The sequence below is a fragment of the Oncorhynchus tshawytscha genome, linkage group LG02, assembly GCF_018296145.1.
Source record: "Oncorhynchus tshawytscha isolate Ot180627B linkage group LG02, Otsh_v2.0, whole genome shotgun sequence".
In the NCBI taxonomy this organism is placed as follows: Eukaryota; Metazoa; Chordata; class Actinopteri; order Salmoniformes; family Salmonidae; genus Oncorhynchus; species Oncorhynchus tshawytscha.
The window spans coordinates 38543545-38562615 of NC_056430.1; the positions used below are offsets into that span (position 1 = coordinate 38543545).

Sequence of the window (19071 nt, forward strand, 5' to 3'; positions counted from 1 at the left end):
TAGTAACTCAAATGGCTAAACAAATGTTGAAAACAATGTTCATGTATATGAAAAGTAGTGCAATATCACGATATCAGACAGAAAATTCATGACTCAGTTTGGTTCCCATTAATAAATATTTATTATGTGTTTACATTTCAGGGAAATGTATGATCCATGAACTTGTCTACACAGGATATAACACAAAGTCAAGAATACATAGATTGCTTAGTCTTTGTAATAAAGCCACAAAGTCAGCTTTAAAAAAAAAAGGTCTTCATAAATAGTAGTTTGAGAACTATTGGAGGTCAAAAGTTTAATAGTGAATTGATATAAGGGAAAAAAAATAAAGGTCCCTATCATATCTGGAGATCCTAATGAAGTTCACTTGACTGTAATATTGGCCCATCTATTGAAAAACTATTTCCATTGGCCTAACATGCGGACTACACCGGCCACACCCGTGCGTGCGTATGCTGATTTTGTCCATCCACATGATGCAATCACAACACACGCAGTTGTGCGTTTCTCTACCCCGACCATTAATCCACAGAACTAGAAACTAAGTAGGTTTCCCTTTTTATCTTCCTGATATCCAATAAGGAGGGGATTTGCAGCATCTGGCGCTTCTCAATAGAACCAAGTTCTATTTTAGAGCTGGGCTACGCAGACACTCATTCACGCGAGCGGTGTGAACAACATGTATTTGTACATTTATTTTCGCAACGCTCGCGGCACGCAATGTGGCCGGTGAGGTTTGCATAAGGCACAGGAATACTAAATGATTATTCATACACACTACACGGTGGACCCTATGCAATGACTTAAAGTTTCAACCGTAATAACATACCTTTAAGGTGCAATAATTTGACCTTAAGAGTTCTGAAATATAGCCTTAAAAAGAAACTCAAGATGAGAAGAGAAAGAGTTAACCTATTCCCAGATTTGCCCATTGTGCATTGCAAGGTTAGTTTCATACCAGCTATCAATCATACAAGATTGTGTTCAATTGTAAAGGGACATGAGGGGTAAGGGTACCAAGCACCATGTCTTGTAAGAAAGTAATATAAATTGTTTGCCTTCCAGCTCCATAACCCATACCTGGGTTGGGGTTGACTGCTTTAAAAAAATGTTAAATCAACAGAATCAAATGCCCATAATGAATTGTTGGAATTGCCCATTGTTTTCAATCAGGACTTTTCAATGTTCAATTCATGAATTGAATTTCAAATAATTCCTTGTATTGACAGAATAAATATGGAATGTATTGACCCCAACCCGGACCCATTTTATCACACAAGCCTCCTACAACTTGATGTAGGCAGCTCTGTAGGCCAAGAAAGACACCATTACGATATCTCTATGACTTTGAGGTTCCCTTCCTTCAAGGAAACATGTAATCAATCTGGTCAAAAATCCCCTGTTGTTCTTAATGAGCTAAAGTCAAGCCTAGAGCTTCATTTAGATTTTTAAAAAAGTGGTGCCGCATCGGTGGGATGCCCCTCCATTTAGTTCACTGGCTAAAGATACTTTAATGGGGAAAAAGGAGCCCAAGCAGCGAACCACCACCAGAAAACCAAGTATGACATGAGCAAATCAGGGGAGGAGTAGAAGAGTGGAGAGAAGGAGCTACAGGGGACCATGGCGTGTTCCAGCAGCACTTTATAGGGTAGGGAGGCGGGGGAGGGAGGGGCATCGACCAGGAAATGGCTGAGGGGGCCACAGCTGGGCTGCTCTCAGAGAAGAGTGTCGTCAGTGCAGCCTCCCTCCAGGCCGTAGCGGAACTCCTGCAGGTTGGTGACGCCGTAGAAGTGGATGAAGGCTGCCGCAACCACCAGGACATGGAAGATCTGGTGGGAGTGGAACTGAGGAGAGAGAGAGAGGTCAGAGGCAGCGTACCAAATGGCACCATAATTCTCAATTTAGTGCATTGGGATGCAGCCAGAGTATCTCCAAAGGCTCCTCTGGTTGGAGCATTGCGTTTGCATCCCTAAAGATCTAGGAGTTTGATTACTGCATGGGCCGCATATGCCTACAGAACATGTGAGAATGTAAGTCCCATCACACAAAAACATCTGATAAATGACAATAACATTATCCTTATATAAATGAGGACATAGGGTTAGTTCAGGAACAAGCTACAAGCCTGTGTTTACACCCCCCAAAAAGTGCCTGTCTTACCCAGATGTCACACTTGCCGGGAAGTAGCGCTCAGGGATCCTGGCGGCGTACAGTCCGGCGCCAGTGATGTACATGGCGCCCATCAGGTAGAACCAGCCCATCTGTCCCACAGTGGTGGCCTTGACGAAGCCCTCCTCGATGGTGAAGTGCACTGTGGGGACGATGCCGCTCAGTCCCAGGCCCATGAAGACTCCTGTGAGAGACATGGAGTGGAAAGGTTGGTTGATGGAAGCACTGGGCTGGAGCATTCGTAGTATAGGACGGGGGTCTTCAATATTTTCTTGCCCAGCAACCCATCATATGTTAGCAACCCCCCCCTTCCATGTCTTGTCTTATCAGGTAAATGATATTGACAAGAAGTAAAACATTTTAAAATTAGATTTGGTAGATTGTTCAATTTTTGTTGGAACTCCCCACATTATAATGCACTGGTAGCCTATTTGCAGGTACTTCTTCAAAGCCTATATCAGATACTCTAGTTAAAAAATAATTGTACTATAAAGATAGTAGCATGTTGAATTAATCCATTTACATGCATGTCCTTGCTCTGTAGCTACGTCACAGTTCACTGTCTGACAGGCTGGTTAATATGTGGTGCAGCACCTGCTCGGGTGGGCCGGTGCGCGGGCGTGGAGAAGCGCTCCCACTGGGCCACTACGATGGCGGCGATGCCCAGCACACAGACGATGGTGAGGTAGATGAGGCGTGGCTGTGGGGAACAGTAAAACGAGTAGTAGAGCCAGGGCACGAAGGAACCCATGATCAGCAGGGCGATACCTGAGTAGTCAAGCCTAAGGGGAGACAAACAACAACGTGAAGGTTAGATGAGGATTGACGCAGATCCATTTGGATGACACTCGAACATAAGACAATTTCTGAACTGAAACACGGTAGTGCTATTCAGAAAACAAACAAAAGTTCCATGCGGCCTTACTTGGAGAAGGTGCGAGACACTTTCTCAGAGTGGCAGTAGACGGTATGAAAGAGCCAGGAGAAGCTGAGGCAGAGCACCGCGCCCAGAAAGAACATCCCAAACACCACCTTCTCCTGCAGAGGTGCCATGAAGTACATGTTGGGCCGCAGAATGGTGTACGTGCCCAGACAAATAAACAGGATCAGCCCTGGTGGTTGGAGAGGTGAGGCCATCATTAGTGGATCAGTAATCATATAGGGCATATCATAACAAATTAACATTAGCGAAAGAACAGGATCTCTATGGGGCATACTGCATATAAGGTGGGGGGGGGGGCACAATCAAGGCCATTGTATATGGAAATGTTATGTGTAGAGGAGGCACAATACTTCACTATATAGTATAGAGGTTGACCGATTAATCGGAATGGCCGATTAATTAAGGCCGATTTCAAGTTTTCATAATCGGAAATCGGTCATTTTGGATGCCGATTTAGCAAAAAAAATGTTTTACACCTTTATTTCATCTTTATTTAACTAGGCAAGTCAGTTAATTAAGAATACATTCTTATTTTCAATGACGGCCTAGGAACGGTGGGTTAACTGCCCTGTTCAGGGGCAGAACGACAGATTTTTACCTTGTCAGCTCAGGGATTCAATCTTGCAACCTTACGGATAACTAGTCCAACGCTCTAACCACCTGCCTCACGAGGAGCCCACCTGTTACGCGAATGCAGTAAGAAGCCCAGGTAAGTTGCTAGCTAGCATTAAAGTTAATCAATCATAATCACTAGTTATAACTACACATTGTTGATGATACTAGTTTATCTAGTGTGTCCTGCGTTGCATCTAATCGATGCAGTGCGCATTCGCGAAAAAGGACTGTCGTTGCTCCAACGTGTACCTAACCATAAACACCAATGCCTTTCTTAAAATCAATACACAGAAGTATATATTTTTAAACCTGCATATTTAGCTAAAAGAAATCCAGGTTAGCAGGCAATATTAACCAGGTGAAATTGTCACTTCTCTTGCGTTCATTGTACACAGAGTCAGGGTATATGCATCAGTTTGGGCAGCCTGGCTCATTGTGAACTAATTTGCCAGAATTTTATGTAATTATGATGTAACATTGATGGTTGTGCGATGTAACAGGAATATTTAGACTGATGGATGCCACCCGTTAGATAAAATACGTATTTCACTGAAAGAATAAATGTTTTGTTTTCGAGATGATGGTTTCCGGATTCGACCATATTAATGACCTATGGCTCTTATGTGTGTGTGTTATTATGTTATAATTAAGTCTATGATTTGATAGAGCAGTCGACCTGAGCGATGGTGGGCACCAGCAGGCTCATAAGCATTAATTCAAACAGCACGTTCGTGTGTTTTGGCAGCTGCTCTTCTGTTTATGAATTCAAGCCTATCAACTCCCGAGATTAGGCTGGTGTAACGATGTGATGTGAAATGGCTAGCTAGTTAGCGGGGTGCGCGCTAATAGCGTTTCAAACGTCACTCGCTCTGAGACTTGGAGTAGTTGTTCCCCTTGCTCTGCATGGGTAACGCTGCTTCGAGGGTGGCTGTTGTCGATGTGTTCCTGGTTCGAGCGAGGAGAGGGACGGAAGCTATACTGTTACACTGGCAATACTAAAGTGCCTATAAGAACATCCAATAGTCAAAGGTATATGAAATACAAATGGTATAGAGAGAAATAGTCTTATAATAACTACAAGCTAAAACTTCTTAACTGGGAATATTGAAGACTCATGTTAAAAGGAACCACCAGCTTTCATGTGTTCTCATGTTCTGAGCAAGGAACTCAAACGGTAGCTTTTTTTACATGGCACATATTGCACTTTTACTTTCTTCTCCAACACTTTGTTTTTGCATTATTTAAACCAAATTGAACATGTTTCATTGTTTATTTGAGGCAAAATTGATTTTAATGATGTATTATATTAAGTTAAAATAAGTGTTAATTCAGAATTGTTGTAATTGTCATTATTACAAAAAAAAATATGTTTTTAAAATAAATCGGTATCGGCTTTTTTTGGGGGGGGAAAAAAAAATCATCCAATAATCGGTATCGGCCTTTTTTGTCCTCCAATAATCGGTATCGGCATTGAAAAATCATAATCGTCCGACCTCTAATATAGTATGGATAAGTGACGGCACTATACATACATCGCGTAAAAGCAGCACGCTGAACTTCTACTGAATGTGCCCTTGCTGTCAGGAACATGTACTTGACTTGCACAGCAACTTTATAAGCGTAAGGTTAATGTGAGGATTGGCCAAATGTATGTGGACACCTGCTCGTCGATCATCTCATTCCAAATTCAAGGCCAATAATATAGAGTTTGACCCCCCTTTGCTTCCATAACAGCCTCCACTCTTATGAGAAGGCTTTCCACTAGGTGTTGGAACATTGCTGGGGGGTTGGGGGTTGTTTCCATTCAGCCACAACAGCATTAGTGAGGTTGGGCGATGAGGCCCGGCTCGCATTCAGCGTTCCAACTCATCCCAAAGGTGTTCGATGGGGTTGAGGTCAGGACTCTGCGCAGGCCAGTCAAGTTCTTCCACACCAATCTCGACAATCCTTTTCTGTATAGACCTCGCTTTGTGCACCAGGGCATTGTCATGCTGAAACAGGAAAGGGCCTTCCCCAAACTGTTGCCACAAAGTTGGAAGCACAGAATCATCTAGAATGTCATTGTCTTGCTGTAGCGTTAAGATTTCCACTACTCCAGAGTCCAATGGCGGAGAGCTCTACAACACTCCAGCCAACGCTAGGCATTGCGCATATGATCTTAGGCTTGTGTACGGCTGCTCGACCATGGAAACCCATTTTTATGAAGCTCCTGGCGAACAGTTCTTGTGCTGACATTGCTTCCAGAGGCAGTTTGGAAGTCTGTAGTGAGTGTTTCAACCGAAGACAGACGATTTTTATGAACTTCAGCACTCAGCGGTCCCGTTCTGTGAGCTTGTGTGGCCTACCACTTCGCGGCTGAGCTGTTGTTGCTCCTAGACATTTCCACTTCACAACAACGGCACTTAAAGTTGACCGGGGCAGCTCTTGCAGGGCAGAAATTTGACAAACTATCATGTTGGAAAGGTAGCATCCTATGATGGTTCCACATTGAAAGTCACTGAGCTCTTCAGTATGGGCCATTCTACTGTCAATGTTTGTCTATGGAGATTACATGGCGGTCTACCCAATTTTGGTCCACATACTTTTGGCCATGTAGTGCATCTCACACACTCACCCAGAAGGTGGGTCCAGATGTTGCCTGTTTCTGTATGGATCCTGAAGATGCTTCCAAAGCAGGCGCGGAAGGAGGGCATTGGGGGCCGGTGTCCATGCAGGAGATAGTCGTTGTCCTTCAGCCACTCCGGCAGGACGTGAAAAGGGATTACCCTCCAACTACCCTTCCACACCTGAAACACAGGGGTATAGGCTACCATGAATGTCTTGTTCATCTCACCAGTCTTATTCTCTCGGTATGAACTTAAGACAGAGCAGCCATGGGGGCTGTTCCAGAAAGCAGGATCAATGAGTTAGTCAGGTAACTGTACCAGAATTTCTGAAATAACTTCATCTTTTCAAGAAATATAGACTTGAAATGGGCATGGTATAATTGACTCGACAACCAACAACCCATATTCAAGTTTAGCTTTCTAAATGAATCAGGAAATCAAGAGATATATTTGGCTAGTTATGAAAGTTAGCTGGCTAACTTAATGATCCTGGCTTCTGGAACAGCCCAATGATGCCTACTTTGTGCACAAACTCCTCCATCTTCTCCATGGCGTGGTGAGCCTGGAGGGGCAGCGTCAGGACCTCTTCCACCTCTTCGTCATCATCATCCTCATCATCATCAGGCAGAACTGAGGCCCCCTGCAGAGATCAAGTGGAAGGTGATTTAGTTAGGTGAGTAGAGCACAGCAGGATAATAGTGACCACATGGGAATTAATCCCAGTTGGCTTTGGTCTACATTTCCCTAACCAATACCACCAAGCTGAGCGCTATTGCCCAATGACCTCAACCTACATTTGTTTTGTCTTCAACTGGGGTCTAATCAGGTGGGTGCAATGCTTCAAAACATTCAGATAAATGCATTGTGTATAACAAACCAATGTGTCTGCCATGTAGAATTGGCCAATAGGGAGTTCTGCAACATTCTGAACTTTCACCTCTCTGAATACACTGATGGTTTCACTAGAAACTTGTGTTAGCAGACCACCTCAATCTTTCAAAATGTTGATTTAGAAGATTCTGAGCTCCGCTTTAGAAAATATCTGTGTTAATACAGCAGTTGAGTCAGGCTTCATACCAAATTACCCCCTATTCCATATATAGGGCACTACTTTTCACGAGGGCCCATGGGAAACGGATCCATCTTAGAGCACTGTGTAGAGAATAGGGTGCCATTTGGAAAGATAACTTTGTCTCCCCCACGCTCACCTCCGACATCATGCCTTTCCCCCCTGCCTGCCGGCCCGCCTCCTCCAGCAGGGGTCCCAACTCCATCAGCTCTACATCCGGGGACCGGCAGTCCTCCGAGATCCGACAGTCTGCATCGCTCGCAGACCCGTTTCGGCCTGACATAGGGAGACCGCCTGATGACCTGTCCTCTGCCCGTGTATCCTGCTAAAGCCTGGCACTTTCAGTTCTCAGTTGGCCCGTACTGAGGACTCAAATCACAATTAAATTAGCCAAATAAATACATTACCTAGCCAGTTACTGTAGCTTTTCACTGAAACAACTCGATTAACTCATTACAACTAACTTAACCTGTGACAATAGCACCTGATGTGGATTTTTGGTAAATCTAATCTAAGAGATTATAATCGCCTGCTCTTGCATTCAGCACGGAGTGTGCAGCTTCCAGTATTACTTTGACAAACATTTTAACACCAGCAACAACGTCTTGTATCATGCTCAGCTATACAGTCGTGAAAATATTAACTCGTTAAATCATCATTTTATAACAGTTTAGACGATATGTTACTCGGCTAAAATGGCAAGACCAAAATTGCTCTTGGTAGACACGAAATGGTAGTTGGTTAGCTAACATTAGCTTGCTAGCTAGCAGCTAACAAACAAAACTGGCAAGACTGTCAGCTGGTTGACTAGCTTTGAACAAAACATCAACACAATAGTATCAGAAGAAACATGGAATTAAATAGCAATATAACGACTTGACACCCCCAAACTCCTTTATTATTTGGCTGACATGATTGCTTACGTACACAGGTAAATTATAGTTTGAGCCCGAAGCTACCGCACGCTAGCTAACTGCCTAGCACTAGCAGGTTAGTGGAACTAGCAAATTAGCGTTCGCATATTCAAAGAAAGCTGGGCACATCTGGCTGTATCAAACCAATACCAAACACCCTGACTATTGCAATTACTGCACCTGCAATAATATTGTTCGTTGTCGTAGTTAACGTTTACATGTTCATTCAACAGACGTACCTTATACTCCAGACGGCAAAAGAAACGTGACCCTGATCCCTTCCGGATTCTTACAAAAACAAGCCGAACCTCCGAACAGTCACGAAGCACGACGAATGAAAATGACAAGTTATATTAATGCCAAGCAACTGGTTTACGTTTAACTGGGACTCATAAACAATGACGCTGCGTCTCCATCTAGTGGTTAAAATTACAATTGTACAACGGTTAAAATGTTTTAGGTTTAACCCCCTATGAATGATATCAAATCAACATAGGCTAAAAATAGTAATGTTCTATTCCCAGGTCATGCACGTGCTTCTGCTATTAATGATTCAGTGGAATCGCATTACCTCCATAATAGTGCCTGCACGAACCCACATGAACGTTACTTGTACTTTACAATGTTAAAAATTGTAGCTGCCGACGCCACATTTTAGCAGCACAAGATAAACTTAAATAAAATTTAAAAAAATCCTCATCCAGCATCCTTGTGGACAGAGAGCTACTCCTACACCCAAACCAACAGCAATTCAGCATCTCCAATCCTCAGTAATCCCTAATCCCTGTCAACAGTGTAGGCAGTGGAATTAGAAGAACATTTCCAACTCCCACTCTGTCCCAGAATATGGACCATGCAGACGACTCCTCTTTGCGACAGCATTCAACTGCCACAACCAGAGCTACATTGTTCCAGCAAACTGAAGGTGTACAAATGATTGTTTTCCTCAATACACTTTTTTTGCAACCAGGGATAATATCTAAGGAATCGATCAGCATAATGCTTAAACAGAACAGGATGGATCATGTCTGAGTGGAAGCAATTTGAAACGCTGCCAAAAATGTTCGTTTCTCTCTCATCATAAACACAGAATACATTTTACAACGAGTGTAGTAGTGCATTGCAGATAAAACTCTGAAAGTATAATATATCAAACATTTGCACAGGCATACAAAAAGCACCTTTAATAATTGTGCTCACTCATTCTGACTGAACACTTAGACATTTGCTAATGGGAAACATACCATGATTACCGATAGTCTTGAATTAGCCTTGAACAATGATGAGAAAAATACAGACATACAAATATCGTACCCCCCCAAGACATGCTAACCTCTCACTATTTCAATATCAGGGGAGGCTATGATATCTGAGTCTCTCACTCATCATTATTTACAATTCATTCAAGACTATCCATAATCATGGTAGCATCCACATTAACGTAGAAGTGTTTAGAAACATTATTTTTTACAATAAAAGACTCCAAAATGACAATACATTACTTACCATTAATTTCTAGTGGGCATAAAATAATCTGAAACACAACCAAAACAAACAGCAAATGACTCCAACACATGTTTAGAGTCACAAGCTTAATTTAATCATCGATTGCTGTGAATATTGGACAAAATACTAAACTTGAGACTACTTTAATACACACAAGTGAATTTGTTCCAATACTTTTGGTCCCCTAAAATGAGAGGACGATGTACAAAAAGTCACATTAAAGCTGACAGTCTGCACTTTAACCTCATAGTCATTGTAACATTTCAAATTCAAAGTTCTGGAGTACAGAGCCAAAATAACAACAAAATTGTCAACATCCCAGTAAATACAAAGGGCACTGTATATATTTGTAACACTCAAAGCAGATGCCAAAATACAGTATAATGCATCTCTGCAGAAGCTGAAATACTTAAGTGCATATAATTTGTCATGTGTGCATTTAAAGCAATGCTGCCTGGGCGGCCTTCTCATATTCAGCACTGCACCCCTGGGCGTAATGCAGTTCAGTATGTGGCTTTATCTCTAGGGTCTGTTCTCGCTGTCCTGTTCTTAGGAAGAACGTGCAAGGGTAAGAACATCAATAATAAATCAAAGCCTCAACAGCTCACCTAAAAATACACAGGGCCCAATCAATTGTAGCCATCAGCAGGGGATGGAGGCAGAGCTTAGTGGAGGCCAATAATACAAAGGTAGGACTTTGGTTGCAAGTGAGCATTTAATGATCAACCTGATATATAAGAGGGCATGTCTGCACTTATCAGATGGGGGTTTTGGCAGTAGACTGATTCAGTGCTTCTAGTGGACTGAAATAGGAGCCGTTACTCATTTTGGGTGCAGGTATTGTTTATGTTTAGGTCCCGGAACTCTGCAATAGTTTTAACCGAATATTCTATAGAGAGATGCTGGTTCTCAAGCAGTAGTTCCAGCTTAAGTCTAACACTGAATTGATGTCCTTGTTGAATTGAGAATGCCCAGGCCGGGGGTGGCTGGGAGGAGAGTCCCTAGGCTGGAGACTAGTAGGCAAAGCGCTGACTCTGCCGGTAGGCCAACTTGTCCAGGTTAGGGTTGCAGGCAAACTGGATCATGGGGGGCGGACCGCACATGAGCACCAAGGTGTCGTCACTGGGGGCCGGCAGGTGCTCCTGGATCATGTCTGCGTTGATGAAGCCCTCACTGTACTCCCAGCCTGAGCCACACAAATGAATCTTATTCAATTATGGGATCGCAAACAAGTACCGCTATGCATAAGGATTCAAATCAAATCAAATGTATTTGTCACATATAGTTTAAAGCAGTTTTTTTGGTACATTTTAAATGTAACCTTTATTTAACTAGGCAAGTCAGGCAACAAATTCTTATTTACAATGATGGCCTACCGGGGAACAGCAGGTTAACTGCCTTGTTCAGGGGCAGAATGACAGACTTACCTTGTCAGCTCTGGGATTCGATCCAGCAACCTTTCAGTTACTGGCCCAACACTAACCACTAGGCTACTTGCAGCGAAATCAATAGTATATATTAGAACAGCAGCGATGAATGTGTGTGTATATGAGTTGAGTGTGAATGTGTGTGTGTGTTAATGGGTGCTTCTGTGTATGTGTCTGTAAGGGTTGGATTTGTGGGTAGTCAGTGCAAATAATTTACAAGGTGCATATACTGGAGTCTCTGGTGCAAATAGGCTCTAAGGTAACGTTACATGTCTGTGCAGGGAGACCGCCAGGTTTAGCTTTTCAGCAGTCTGAAAAACTATTGTGGCATAATAAACACAATGAATACTAATTCAAAACGATAATACAAATTTACACATTTTGTTAAGACTTCTGAAATGCCAACACTTAAGCAATGCAAGCAAAAGCCATAAACGACATACCCTCGGGTGCCCTGTCCACTGTAAACCACAGCTTGAAGCGGTCTGGGTGTCGGACTTGGACCTCCTCCAGCTCATCCCTCAGCAGGATGTCCTTCTCAGTCTGAACACATATACACACACACACACACAGTTAACATATGTGTCTGGTTCAGTGTTATCTCTCAACCTAAGCAAGCCTATGAGCTACATCCACAGTGATGCTAGTCATAAGCATTTATCTATCCTTTATTTATAGAGATGATATTAAAAGTCTTTTAGGAGAGACCAGTGTGAGCTGCGGCCACACACCTGGTTAGCATACAGCAGGCTGCAGGTGGTGCTGTCACTGGGGTCCTTCATGATGGCGCGCACCAGCTGTAGCATAGGGGTGATGCCTACAGACAGGGAAGGGAGTTCAGCACCAGGAACTAAAAGCACTCTACATTTACCTGTTCTTAGACAACATTTAAGTGTTTAAGTTCAGAGGGCAGGGTTGCAAAAAGAAGATTCACCTGTTCCTCCAGCTATCAGACCCACAGTACTGGCAACTTTTATCTCAGCAGGAGACTTTTTGTCTGTCTGAACTGCAAACTGCCCTGTTGAATTTAATGGGAGAAAGCAATGAGACAACAACTAAGCCAACACAATAATTACTTTCCTTTTCCAATGTGTGCTTGGGGAGCTATCTTGTCCAAAATGGAAGACAGTTTTTGGGTGTGTCCATTATCATCTAATAATACATTTCAGTGGCAATACAGTACAATTATATTCTTTATGCAGTGCTTTTCTGGAGCATTTGGGGCATGAAAGTTGCAAAATGTGAATACTTGGAGGTATTACACATAACACAAGTACTGCTGACTTATTCAGTAGACTTATGGTTGAAAACAAGTATGTACACACATGGTCAGTCTCAGCCAGCCACACCACACTTTAGCACACAAATCTAAAAACACCCATTCCATTGGAGACTAGGTGTCCCCCCCAAATGGCACCTGATTCTTATGGGCCCTGGTAAAAAGTAATGCACTATATAGGAAATAGGGTACCATTTGGGACACATCATTTTTGTAAATATCAGAGGGAGGGTGTGCCAGGCAGCAGACTGGCTGTACCATGTCCTTTGTACTCCAGCAGGCCTCCTGGTCCTCTGAAGTCTACCACGTCTCCCAGCTGCAAACTCTCCAGGTATTGGGACATCTTCCCCCCATCAGGAAACTTGAGGTGCACATTCCTGAAGTAGATCTGGGGAGAAATTTTATCCATGAAATACACTTTGCAGATCAGGGTCTGTATGTATCAAGATTCTCATAATATGAGTGCTGATTTAGGGATCCGTTTTTAATTTTAGATCACAAATAATAAGATTACATGGACAAAGGGAACCTGATCCTACATCAGCACTACTACTCTGAGATGCTTGATACATACAGACCCAGGTTTGATAGTACTAGTGTGTACATATTCAGAATATGATATAGGATTGCTTGGACAAGCCATACATACCTTCACAACCAGATCAACATATCCTTTGTCGTCGTTGCTGGACACAGGTGTATATGGTCTGACTACCAGGCTGCCGTCAATACGGGCAGAGAGGTATACATGATTCCCTAGAAGAAACAAATAAGGTGGTTAGAAACAAAGTCAACACTGACTTAAAATAATGCTAGGGTCATTGGGTGTGGCTTCATCCTCTGATTGTTCTGCTAAATGACTCATACAGTAGAGAGCATTCCAGGAACGCAAATCAAGTATTACGTTGCGAGTCTAGTTATTATGCTGGTGAGATAAAGGACTACTTAGATTAATGGAACTGAATTCTACAAAATAAATCATTAATGATCAAATGGTCACTTGACAAAACCCAGAAAGAACAATGTGCAAGTGAAGACTTACCTACAGGGAGTCCCAGGATATGTTCTGTTGAGGGAAGTCGAAAGCGAAACCTGCGAGTATCATGGTTGATCACCTAAGAAGAGGCCATAGAGCCATGCATACACTATACAGTTGAAGTCGGAAGTTTACATACACCTTAGCCAAATACATTTAAAATCAGTTTTTCACAATTCCTGACATTTAATCCTAGTAAGGATTTCCTGTCTTAGGTCAGTTAGGATCACCACTTTATTTTAAGAATGTGAAATGTCAGAATAATAGCAGAGAGAATGATTTATTTCAGCTGTTATATTTTTTCCATCACATTCCCAGTGGGTCAGAAGTTAACATACACTCAATTAGTATTTGATAGCATTGCCATTAAATTGTTTAACTTGGGTAAAACGTTTTGGGTAGCCTTCCACAAGCTTCCCACAATAAGTTGGGTGAATTTTGGCCCATTCCTCCTGACAGAGCTGTGTTAACTGAGTCAGGTTTGTATGCCTCCTTGTTCGCACACGCTTTTTCAGTTCTGCCCACAAATTTTCTATAGGATTGAGGTCAGGGCTTTGTGATGGCCACTCCAATACCTTTACTTTGTTGTTCTTAAGCCATTTTGCCACAACTTTGGAAGTATGCTTGGGGTCATTGTCCATTTGGAAGACCCATCTGTAACCAAGCTTTAACTTCCTGACTAATGTCTTGAGATGTTGCTTCAATATATCCACGTCATTTTCCATCCACATAATTTTCCTACCTCGTGATGCCATCTATTTTGTGAAGTGCACCAGTCACTCCTGCAGCAAAGCACCCTCACAACATGATGCTGCCACCCCGTACTTCACAGTTGGGACGGTGTTCTTCGGCTTGGAAGCCTCCCCTTTTCTCCTCCAAACATAACGATGGTCATTATGGCCAAAAGGTTCTACTAATGTGTCATCAGACCGTTGTACTTTTTGGAGAAATGTCCTCTCTTTGTCCACATGTGCAGTTGCAAACCATAGTCGGTCTTTTTTAATGGCGGTATTGGAGCAGTGGCTACTTCCTTGCTGAGCGGCCTTTCAGATTATGTCAATAAAGGATTCGTTTTACTGTGGATATAAATACTTTTGTACCGGTTTCCTCCAGCATCTTCACAAGGTCCTTTGCTGTTGTTCTGGGATTGATTTGCACTTTTCGCGTCAAAGTAAGTTCATCTCTAGGAGAAAGAACACGTCTCCTTCCTGAGCGTTATGACAGCTGCGTGGTCCCATTATACTTGCATACTATTGTTTGTACAGATGAACGTGGTACCTTCAGGCATTTGGAAATGGCTCCCAAGGATAAACGAGACTTGTGGAGGTCTACCATTTTTTTCCGAGGTCTTGGCTGATTTCTTTTGATATTCCCATGATGTCAAGCAAAGACGCACTGAGTTTGAAGGTAGGCCTTGAAATACATCCACAGGTACACCTCCAATTGACTCAACTGATATCAATTAGCCTATCAGAAGCTTCTAAAGCCATGACATCATTTTCTAGAATTATGCAAGCATTTTAAAGGTGCAGTCAACTTAGTGTATGTAAACTTCTGACCCACTGGAATTGTGGTACGGTGAATTTTAAGTGAAATAATCTGTCTGTAAACAATTGTTGGAAAAATGACTTGTGTCATGCACAAAGTAGATGTCCTAACCGACTTGCCAAAACTAGTTTGTTAACAAGAAATTTGTGGAGTGGTTGAAAAACGAGTTTTAATGATTCCAACCTAAGTGTATGTAAACTTCTGACTTCAACAATATATACAAAAGTATGTGGACACACCTTTAAATGACTGGATTTGGCTACCTCAGTCACATCCGTTGCTGAGAGGTGTATAAAAATGGATCACACAGCCATGCAATCTCCATAGACAAACATTGGCAGTGGAATGGCCTTACTGAAGAGCTCAGTGACTTTCAACGTGGCATTGTCATACGATGCCACCTTACCAACAAGTCAGTTCGTCAAATTTCAACCCAGCTACAGCTGACCCGGTCAACTGGAAGTGCTGAAGATCACCATGCGCAATACCAAGCGTCGGCTGGAGTGGCGTAAAGCTCGCCACTAGACTCTGGAGCAGTGGAAACACGTTACTTGGATTGATGAATCACGCTTCACCATCTGGCAATCCGACGGACAAATCTGGGTTTGGCGGATTGCCAGGAGATTGCTACCTACCCCATTGCCAACTGAAAAGTTTGGTGGAGGAGGAATAGATCCAGTGAAGGGAAATCTTAACGCTACAGCATACAATGACATTCTAGACAATTCTGTGCTTCCAACTTTGTGGCAACAGTTTGGGGAAGGCCCTTTCCTGTTCAGCATGACAATGCTCCCATACACAAAGCTATGTCCATACAGAAATGCTTTATCGAGGTCGGTGTGGAAGAACAGGTCGGTGTGGAAGAACAACTACTACCAACATTCGGTAAAATGTTAAGACAAAAATTATTTCCATGAAGTACATATATGAATTAGGCACAGGCCTCTGAAGCACAGACCAAAAATGTATAATTAATTTGATACAAGTATCTGTTTCAATAGCCCACAGTACCTCTTTATCGATGAGTGTTAGGTGGTATTTTTGAGTAGGGTCAAGCAAGGTGACTGGAGGCTTCTTCTTCTTGCCTAGATAGAGGGCTACAATTATGCCCACAGTGGACAGCACTACCGCCCCAGCAGTCACAGCTACCGTCGTGGACTATATATATATATATACACACAAGAGAGAAAGAAGGTTTTGTGTTATAATAATAACAATCACAAATCCTTCAAAGTATTCACAACCCTTGACTTTTTCCACATTTTGTTGTTACACAAAGTGGGACTAAAATGGATTTGTCATTTTTTGTCAACGATCTACACAACATACTATGTAATGTAAAATAAAACACTAATATATCTTGATTAGACAAGTATTCAACCCCTTGAGTCAATACATGTTAGAATCCCCTTTGGCAGCAATTAAAGCTGTGAGTCTTTCTCGAAGAGCCTTGAACACCTCGATTGTTCAATATTTTTGGCCCTTTTTAAAAATGTATTCTCCAAGCTCTGTCAAGTTGGTTGTTAATCATTGCTAGACAGCCATTTTCAAGTCATGCCATAGATTTTCAAGCTGATTCAAGTCAAAACTGTAACTAGGAACATTCTATGTCGTCTTGGTAAGCAACTCCAGTGTATATTTGGCCTTGTGGTTTAGGTTATTGTCCTGCTGAAAGGTGAATTTGTCTCCCAGTGTCTGTTGAAAGCAGACTGAACCAGTTTTCTTCTAGGATTTTGCCTGTGCTTAGATCTATTACGTTTGTATCTTAAAAAACTCCCTATTCCTTTCCAATGACAAGCATACCCATAACATGATGCAGCCACCACCATGCTTGAATGCATGAGTATGTGTTGGATTTGCTTCAAACATAAAGCTTTGTATTCAGGACACAGAGTTCATTTCTTGCCACATTTCTTTGCAGTTCTACTTCAGTGCCTTATTGCACACAGGGTGCATTCTGTACAGGCTTCCTTCTTTTCCCTCTGCCATTTAGGTTAGTATTGTAGAGTAACTACAATGTTGCTGACCCATCCTAAGTTCTCCTATCACAGCCAATCAACTCCGTAACTATTTTAAAAAGTCACCATTGGCCTCATGGTGAAATCCCTGAGCGGTTTCCTTCCTCTCCAGCAACTTAATTGGGGAGGACGCCTGTATCTTTGTGGTGACTGGATGTATTGATACACCATCCAAAGCGTAATGAATAACTTCACCATGCCCTTCATTGCAAGGCATTGGAAAATCTCCCTGGTCTTTGTGGTTGAATCAGTGTTTGTAATGTGAGGTACAGAGATGTTGTCATTCAAAAATCATGTTAAACACTGTAATTGCACACCAAGTCCATGCAACTTGTGATTTTTACTCTTGGATTTATTTAAGCTTGTCATAACAAATGGGTTGAATACTTACTGACTCAAGACATTTCAGCATTTCATTTTTTAAATGAATTTGTACAAATTTTAAATTTTAAAAAACAATTGCACTTTGACATTATGGGGTATTGTGTGTAGGCCAGTGAACGAAAATCTAATTTCCCCTCATTTTAAATACAGGTTGTAACACAAGCAAATGTTTAAGTCAATGTGTTAAGACTTAAGGCACTGAAACGGTTTTCATTCTGCATATTTTCTGCTATTATACGTTAAAAAAAGATTCTTCAAATTAGCCACCCTTTGCCTTGATGACAGCTTTGCACACTCTTGGCATTATTTTTTCAAGACACTTTGTGTCTGACATGATGACTCCTTGCTGTCCCCAGTCCACCTGGCCATGCTGCTGCTCCAGTTTCAACTTCCACCTGACTGTGCTGCTGCTCCAGTTTCAACTGTTCTGCCTTATTATTATTCGACCATGCTGGTCATTTATGAACATCTTGGCCATGTTCTGTTATAATCTCCACCCGGCACAGCCAGAAGAGGACTGGCCACCCCACATAGCCTGGTTCCTCTCTAGGTTTCTTCCTAGGTTTTGGCCTTTCTAGGGAGTTTTTCCTAGCCACCGTGCTTCTACACCTGCATTGCTTGCTGTTTGGGGTTTTAGGCTGGGTTTCTGTACAGCACTTTGAGATATCAGCTGATGTACAAAGGGCTATATAAATACATTTGATTTGATTTGACTTTGTCAGGCATAGTCTCAGAATGAACAAAATAGCAGTCTTCCTGGTGACATTTGTCACTGACAGTGTAGTTGCTTTTTAAATACAACCACTGTCAGACAAAATTTGACAACTATGATGGTATCTGGAATTCTCTATGGTTAAAAAAAAGCATTGCTTGCGGCAAAGGCTGCGGTGACATGTACCAGCAGTTGGTTGCTTGGCTGGCAGCTAGGCAAGATGAGTCACTTGCACAAGTTTACAACATGAGTCACTAGTTAGTTATTTTCTAATCAGTTCAATGTCAGCGCCAAATCTACAAATGTGAGTTAAATTTGAATGGTTCAGGGAATAGAAGTTCTGACAGCTGCAGTGCTTTGTTCCCACTCTCTCTGTTTAATAACAAAATACCGCAAACTAGCTGACTAGTTAGGTAGCAAGCAACCTTATGACTGGCTATCAGGTTCTGCTTGAAAACGTAACTAGCTAAAGTAGCTACTGTACGCAGACAAGCAACACCGGAAATAATTTATTTAAACGACAGGATATCCTTACCAATGCGTACTTCATGGCGATTCTGAATTCCCCAGAGCAAGGTTATACTGTTGAAGCGAAGATGTACTTGGCTAGCTATAATTTATCAGTGAAGGCACACCCAAAGAATTGAGTTGATGGGAGGGCGTATTTAGCGGTTACACCAAATTTGTCCAACTTCCGTTGGGGAGAAGAGGAAAACCAACCCAATTTTACAGCAGCACGATTATGATACTACTGCAAGGAGTATACATCAGCTTTGTTCTCAAGTGAAATGAAATATTCTGCCATAAAAGGTAGTAAAATAAAGTATGCTGTGAATGGCATATGC

The 19071-nt window shown here is 42.2% G+C and overlaps 2 protein-coding genes across 3 annotated transcripts; both read right to left on the reverse strand.

Annotated features, from left to right (window-relative positions):
* Window positions 1-1569: 1569 nt before the first annotated feature.
* On the reverse strand, window positions 1570-8698 carry adipor1a (adiponectin receptor 1a). Its single transcript, XM_024375708.2, is given in 9 exon segments — window positions 1570-1844; window positions 2161-2183; window positions 2186-2353; window positions 2764-2951; window positions 3095-3281; window positions 6342-6513; window positions 6854-6973; window positions 7542-7764; window positions 8556-8698. Coding segments are annotated over 8 exon segments (1131 nt in total). The 5' UTR covers window positions 7686-7764; window positions 8556-8698; the 3' UTR covers window positions 1570-1715.
* Window positions 8699-9861: 1163 nt separating this feature from the next.
* Window positions 9862-18980, reverse strand: LOC112216058 (NADH-cytochrome b5 reductase 1). 2 transcript variants are annotated; one of them, XM_024375687.2, is made up of 9 exons: window positions 18762-18980; window positions 16124-16270; window positions 13571-13643; window positions 13178-13284; window positions 12787-12916; window positions 12184-12267; window positions 11981-12066; window positions 11693-11792; window positions 9894-11008 (listed from the first exon to the last, which is right to left on the reverse strand). In XM_024375687.2, the coding sequence occupies exons 1-9, from the start codon at window positions 18774-18776 to the stop codon at window positions 10836-10838; spliced, it is 915 nt and encodes a 304-aa protein (XP_024231455.1). In that variant the 5' UTR covers window positions 18777-18980; the 3' UTR covers window positions 9894-10835. The 2 variants fall into 2 exon arrangements, with proteins under 2 accessions (XP_024231464.1, XP_024231455.1); XM_024375696.2 differs by lacking the exon at window positions 16124-16270 and having other exon boundaries at window positions 9862-11008.
* Between the last annotated feature and the right edge of the window lie 91 nt (window positions 18981-19071).